This window comes from Chiloscyllium plagiosum, chromosome 17 (genome assembly GCF_004010195.1).
Source record: "Chiloscyllium plagiosum isolate BGI_BamShark_2017 chromosome 17, ASM401019v2, whole genome shotgun sequence".
NCBI lineage: Eukaryota > Metazoa > Chordata > Chondrichthyes > Orectolobiformes > Hemiscylliidae > Chiloscyllium > Chiloscyllium plagiosum.
The window spans coordinates 39675499-39683031 of NC_057726.1; the positions used below are offsets into that span (position 1 = coordinate 39675499).

Consider the following 7533-nt stretch of genomic DNA (forward strand, 5'->3'; position numbering starts at 1 on the left):
TATGGACGAGAATGAAATAGTGTAGGTTAGATGGGCTTCAGAGGGGTGAAGGGCCTGTACTGCGCTGTAATGTTCAATGTTCTAAGTTCTATAAACTGTTAATCAATCTAAACACAAAATACCCTGCTGAGATCATTGTAGATTTTGAAACTCAACCACATGTTCATAATGGCATGATATTAGCATTTGGGAGATATGAACAAGGAATTTGGTTTAGATTAGATTAGATTCCCTACAGTGTGGAAACTTCGGCCCAACAAGTCCACTCCGACCCTCCGAAGAGCAACCCACCCAGACCCGTTCCCCTACATTTACCCTTGACTAATGCACCCAACTCTACGGGCAATTTAGCATGGCCAATTCACCCAGCCTGCACATCTTTGGACTGTGGGAGGAAACTGGAGCACCCGGAGGAAACCCACGCAGACACGGGGAGAATGTGCAAACTCCACACAGACAGTTGCCCAAGGCAGGAATTGAACCTGGGTACCTGGTGCTCTGAGGCAGCAGTGCTAACCACTGAGATGGTACTTTACTTTAACTACGTCAGATGGCCTATCAATTGAAGCATTCCAGCAGAAGGCTTTTTCAAAACTCCTACTGACAGCATTAGCCTGCTTTCTTTCATCTTTAAAGAACGGGAGTTATAAAAGACAACTTCAAATCATACAACGTAAATAAAAACTACCCACTTTTCCAGAGTGTTTACATCAACTACATAAATTTCTGACTCCAACACTGACTAAAGTTCTGTAAAACTGAAGCATAACCTCCTCCCTTCCATATTTCCACTTCTAAGATGAGGAAGGGTCACTTGACTCAAAACATAGCTAACAGACTTGCAGAGTTTTTCCAGCAATATCTGCTTTTGGTTCAAATTTCCATCATCTGCAATTGTTCTTCATTTTTTTCATTCATTAACCTTTTTGATTATGATTCTACCTGTACTAGACTCCTAGATTTTTGTGTTTCTTTTTAATGTTTGGACATCAATCTCCATTGCATCTGCACTATTTCCAGTTTCCTAGAAATAAGGAAACATTCCAATTTGCTTTTAAGTCCCAAATTCAAGCATCATACAGTCACTCTGTCAGTCTCTGAAACATTTTGTGCCCACATCTGCATGCTTTACCATGTCTTGTAGTGACATCTGCAAACTTATATACATAACTTTGTTTCTCTATTCAATTTAATAGTATGCACATTGAAAAGCTGTTGGGTCATACATATTCCTGGACTATACAACTTGTTCCTATTACATCTCATTAATCAGGGTAGGTTTCCTTAGTATACAAGCAGAAAGTACTGAAACATCTTAACAGGTCTAGCAGCATCTGTGGATAAAGAAACAGTTAATGTTTTGAGTCCGATATGACTTTAGGACGGGACTTACACTTCGCAAATCATCTGTTCCTGTCATTGATCAGTTCATAATTGTCAAACTACTGAGTTATTCAATCAATTTATTTTTAATAGGTGGAACATTTCAAACAGCATTCAGATCCATCAAATTGCCTACATTCTGTATTCAATGTGCACACAGGTGATGAAGTGTTATCGAGTGAAGAATATGGGCATCTTCAGGTAAAGTACTGCTTTTACATAATTTTAATTCTTCTGACATTAGAGATTTATCTCTGTTATTAGAGATTTTAGAGGGCCGTCTTGCTAAACTCATGGTGGAGGTCATAGCTCTGGGCCAAATCTACCTGCCGACCCAGAACTGAAAATGTTATTATCGCACAATGCACCAGTTATAGTTTATTGATTTATTAATACAACAACATTTCAGTGCTTTGTTTTGATTACTTTTTTGTTCTATACTGCAGATTGATGCTGTATCTTTATTCTTACTGTACTTGGTGGAGATGATTTCCTCAGGACTACAGATTATCTACAATACTGATGAGGTACTGTTTGTTAAAATGATCCATTTAGGCAAATAAACAAGTTAATTTCCCAAAATTTTGGGAAGTTCATAACACTTGATCAACTTGTTAAAAATTAGATAGGCAAAATTGGAGTCTGATGGAGGACAAGCAAAATGTCTGAAGGAATGAGCAAGAATAGAAAGGGAGAGGAGACTGGAAAAGAGGAGAAAGGACAACAATAAGAAATGACCGATGGAGCATGGGAGTAGTTAATAAAGACATCGAAATCACTTTAGTCAAAGGGGAAAGCAGTCACCTTAAGAATGGAAACACAGAAAATCTACAAAAGGAGGCCATTTGGTCCACTTTGCCTGTGCCAGACAATATAAAGAGCTGCCGAGTCTAATCGCACTATTCACTTAACGGTCTGCAGTTCTGTAGATTATGAAAATTCAAGCACATGTGCAGCTATTTTATTTAATGTTTCTGTCTCTACCACCTGTCTAGACATTGAGCACAAGAACTGCACTACCCTCTGAATGAAAACATTTCTCCTCAACTCCCCTTTAATCCTTCTATCAATTAGTTCAAATCCATTGTTCCTGGTTACTGGCTGCACTGCTGATGAAAAAGAGTTGCTCTTCCCCAGAGGTGATTTTTCATCAAATTGTAAATAATTTCTTTACATTCTTGTAGGTCTGTGTTTGGGGAAAAGTTTATGTTCATTATTATAGGTCTGATGCAGTCAATCCACACACTTCATGCTTCTTTTGGGACAAGGTGTAAGTATCATCCAACAAGTACCCCAGACTTTGGCTCACAACTCTGAATCTACTCAAGACTTTTGAATTTTAACTAATCACAGTTTCAAACATTAGCATGGCAAGCATACTGTAGCATAAAATGGCTCAAGCCCCTCTGAAATTGAATAAATTTCTTGGACTTAGATTGTACGTATTATGTAGGAATAATGTCACACTTTTGCCTCATGTTACTATCACAATGTAGGTAATCATACATATTATAGCAGCAATACCTGCCTTCCAACTACATGATTCCACTTCCTTTTGCTGACGAGGGGAAAGTGTAGAAAAATAATAATATCACTGGACTAGTAATTCAGAGGCCCAGTCTAATGGGACATGAATTCATATCCCACCATGGCAGCACGTGAAAATATGTTCCATTAATGAGCTGGAATTAAAAGTTAGTCTAATGATGACAATGAAACTATTGTCAATTGTTCTAAAAACCCATCTGGTTAGTGTATGTCCTTCAGGAAAGGACTCTCCCTACCTTGCTGGGCCTGGCTTATGTGTAACTCCAGCAATGTGGTTGAATAATAAATACATCTGAAATGGCTTGCTCGCCACTCGGTTGTGTCAAACCTGCTATCGTCTGAAAAGAAGGAATGAATGAAAGAATGGACAGACCACCCAGTGTCGGCATAAATTGTTGTCTGCCCGATTCAGTTTCCCTTTAAATTCCAACATCCTAAGCTGACATGGATTGATCTGCTTTCCTGCATCAGACTGTAATTTGTCTTGTTCTGTTACTATAGATGATGTTACATTTATAATCTGATGGTTGTCTCTGTCCGAAATGATTTCCCATGTTTTATCCGACCAGTTCTCTTTCTAGGAAATTGTCCCTCTTGTTTTACCCCACCTGACTAGGAAACATTTTACCCAGCTGGGTCTCTGTAGGAAACAAGGTCACCTGTTTTACCCTATAGCCATTCACCAAATTCACTTCACTCTACCCTGAGAACAATAATAATTAATTCCTTCTTGTTTACCCAAGGAACCAAAATGCAATCAATGTGCCACGCCGTCTTTAATTACCGTACCCACTGGCTTCTTCTCGGACGTGGATCTTCAAATTGGCTCATTGGCTGTCATTTCAAGTGTTGACTTTCCCATCTTAGGGCTGGTAAAATAAACATATTAGCCTTCCTTTGAAGTTAATGTTCAATCCTGTGCCACCAAGTGATAATCCAAAGACCCTATTCATAATGCCAACTGCTGTGGTGATCTTCAGTCTTCCATACAGTTATTAGTATTCAGTGGCTTAGAAAGCATGAATTAAAGCACGACTGTATTTTAGAATGAGCGAGTTAAAATATGTGTGAATTATTATGAAGATAGATTTAAACTTTAAAATTGTCTGCAGAAATGAGAGATTTAAGGTATTCCAAACAATTGCAGCTTCAAGCTTATTGTTTTCTACCAGTTTCAAGGCATAGTAGTAGATTTCTTTTAAACAAGTTAAGCATGAAATCTTTATTTTTCCAAGTTGAATAATTTTAAATGTACTAGCTATTTCGATTGTATTTTTTAAGTGGATTCACAAATATTCTGTGAGTGCAGGGTTTGGTGCTCTCATTAGAGTTGCAAGGTTATTGAGGTAGAAGTAGGTAGTTTTCATAAGGGAGTGGATTTGTCGTTGAAAGCTTATGTCAAGGTTAAACACAAAACCAAGATTGTGAATAGTCTAGCTCAGCTTAAGGCAGTTACTGGAGCAACGAAATTCGCTCAAGAATGGAGGTTGTGGCAGAGATCAGATGAAAGTTTTGTCTTTCCACTGGTTAGTTGTAAGAAATTTCTGCTGAACCATTTGAGACAAGCAGTGAGAGAGAGTTGGAGAGGTTTGAGAAAGCTTGGATAAGTCAGAGCTGAGTGTCTTCAGCATACCTGTGGAATATAAAATGTTTTCAGATTATGTCACCAAGTGGCAGCCTGTCGATCAGAAATAGAATGAGACCAAGGAGAATCCCTTGCAGTTGTGTCTCTAGTTTTATTGAAAAGGTGCGAGCAAAACAGGCAGGGTTATTTCTACACAGATGGACAACAAACGAATGGTCTTTAGGAAGATGATGTGATTGACTGTCAAAAGGTTCCGAATAGATCAAGAAGGGTGAGGAAGGAAAATTTACCACATGCACAGTCCGATTGAATGTCATGTGTACCTTTGATAAAGGCAATATCAGTTGTGAGCAGAAACCTAATTGGAGAGATTTGAACGTAAAATTGGCTAACTAATGGAAGGCAGAGAGCTGAGGCAAAATGATAATTTTAAGGTTGGCAAACTGTCACTAACAGGGTGCTAAAAGGATCAGTGCAGGGGACTACAACCACATCGCAAACTATATTAATGACTTGGATGAAGAGATGGATTGCATTATCAGCAAATTTGACTATAGTCAAGGAAAGTATATTGTGAGGAGCACACATGGACTAAGTCAGTGGACAGACATTTGGCAGATAGCATGTAAAATGGGAACAATGTGAGGTTGTCACTTGGGTAAAAAGAAAACAAAAATTACGGTGGAGATAGATTGAAGAATAATTAAGTACAAAATGATTTATGTGCCTTCATATATGAATTACAAAACCTCAGCATGCAGTTACATCAAGTAACTTGGGAAGCAAATGGCCTTTATTACAAGAGAGATAGGTTATAAAGAAGGGAAGTCTTGGTACAACAGGGCATGGGTGTGATTGCACCAGAAGTGTTGTGGCAGTTTTGGTCTCCTTATTTAAGAAGAGGTATATTTGCGTTGGAGGCTGTTCAGAGAATGTCATTAGGACTCCTCTCACTGGTTCCAATCCACCTCTCTCTTAACGGTTACCGTGTACTTTTATTCTTGCAAATCCTAATCTGCCTTCCTCTTCCCCGTTTGCACATTTCAACTCCCCTCACATCTCCTATCCTCTCTCTTATCACCTTATATGTTCCATTCTACCATGTCTCAGGCATCCCATTCTACTTTTACCCCTGCATGTCATAGTTCAACTCAAAGGTTGTATTTTCTCTTTCTTCACATCTCCCTTTGTGCGCCTTCTGATACTTCGTTCATTGTGTGTCTCCTTACATGTCTCACACCTTTAACCATTAGTTCTCCACTACTGACATAATGATATGCTTTTCGGAGAGTCAGTGAAATGTAAATGAGACAAGGGTATGCCAAATCTCGAAGGATCTGGAATTTTCAACATATTTTCTTTCTTCATATATTTTCTGTATTAATTTGTACGACTAACTACTGCTAATTTTCACAAAACAATACAATTTCCATGCTCACAGTCTGAAATCCAATAAAAAGTGTTATGAGGTAGGGCTGATGTTACATTTTATGTGAAGGGATAAGAATGCCACATTATATAACACACTCATTTTTGTCTGTAAACTGAATACACAGCACTGAGGGCAAATGGCATAAATTTGCTTTCTCACAGCAAGCTACAAAGTAGTCGTCAAAAAAATTGGCTAAAAGCAATTTAAGTTCATTAAAGCACAATGGGGCTCCTATCATCAATCATAGGAAACTGCTAAATGCGGTTAAGTTTTAAGATTTTTTTATTTTCAGACTTTCACTGACTTTGAAACAAATTGAAGCTGAGATTTTGTGATAATAAGAATGGTGAAACTATCAGTGTTCCCCATATATTGAGGTGAACTGGTCAGCAACATCTGGTCTGTGTGTTTGGAAATCTTGATAGGATCTCAGATTTTCCACTACTCCTCCAGAGTAGTCTTCTTAATCAGTGATCCTCAAAACTAATCATCAGGTCATAATTCATTTATTGGCAATAGCACATCACAGTGAATCTATCTCCAAATCCAAAAGCTGTAGTTGATCTGAATCTGATCAACCAGCATTCTGACAACCCTGTGGAATGTGGGAAAAGCCAGAAGAGGAACCACAATATTTTTAGCATTATGTGATAACTAATTCTATCACCAGATATTTGAAACACTGTTCTCCCAACTTGTCTCTGCTTTTCCCTGGAGTTAAGTGCTCTCCTAACAAGAGATAAAATAGATCATAATAAATATGAAAAAATGGATTGTGTTGACAGGTTGGAGGAACAACATTAGTGTGGAAGTTGATTCTGAGGGATGAGTGTAAACAAAACAATTAAATAGGGCTGGGTGTCAGTGGTAGCTATTTGAAGAAGGAGATGCCCTAGGAGAGAGGAATGGGAGGAGAAGGGTAATGTTGGTTTCAGAGATACAGAAGGACAGTGAATTCAGGTTGAGGTGGTTGGCACTTGAATGTGTTATACCATTCTCCCTTTTTTGTTTTGATGATTTCGCAAAACCTCTTTTAGCATTGAATCCATGAGAGAAAAAAAACAGCAGAATATGTGAGGAAACGGATATTAGAAGCTTATTTCTGTTTTCTTTTCTGGGGTTAATCTCCCTTGTTAAAAATTGTTTTAAAATGTAATTTGTTGGTAATTGTCAAATGATCTGATCTGGCCATGTACGTACATTCCCTTCAACATGAAGACAATGGTGTGTTTTAGTGTAATGACCACATACTGAAAGGAGCATGCATTTATTCATTTGTGTGACTGTGGTTATAGATCCAAGGTAAGTTTTTATGAGAAGATTCTGGATATGTATGTTTACCCTCGCATCTCCATAGCCTGCTTTTCACTGCATTTTTAAAATACAGAGAATACGTATATTAGTAGAAATTATACAGAAAATCCAGCCTTTATTATTAATTATTCATTCTTCAATTATAATATAATTGAAATGCTGCTTCTAATACCATCTGTTCTATCTAGTAGCTACTTAACAGTGCTTGTGATCACTTCTGGATCAAAGAATCGCTACAATTCAAAAGAGGCCATTCGGCTCATCATGCCTG

General features: G+C 38.0%; 1 protein-coding gene across 3 annotated transcripts in view; it reads left to right on the forward strand.

Annotated features, from left to right (window-relative positions):
- phkb (phosphorylase kinase, beta) overlaps positions 1-7533 on the forward strand; it is a 263395-nt gene that overhangs the window by 76468 nt on the left and 179394 nt on the right. For all 3 annotated transcript variants that reach the window (XM_043706917.1, XM_043706918.1, XM_043706919.1), the window contains exons 6-7: positions 1477-1584; positions 1830-1910. In XM_043706917.1, the coding sequence (XP_043562852.1) occupies positions 1477-1584; positions 1830-1910 (189 nt within the window). The remainder of the gene's footprint in view (positions 1-1476; positions 1585-1829; positions 1911-7533) is intronic.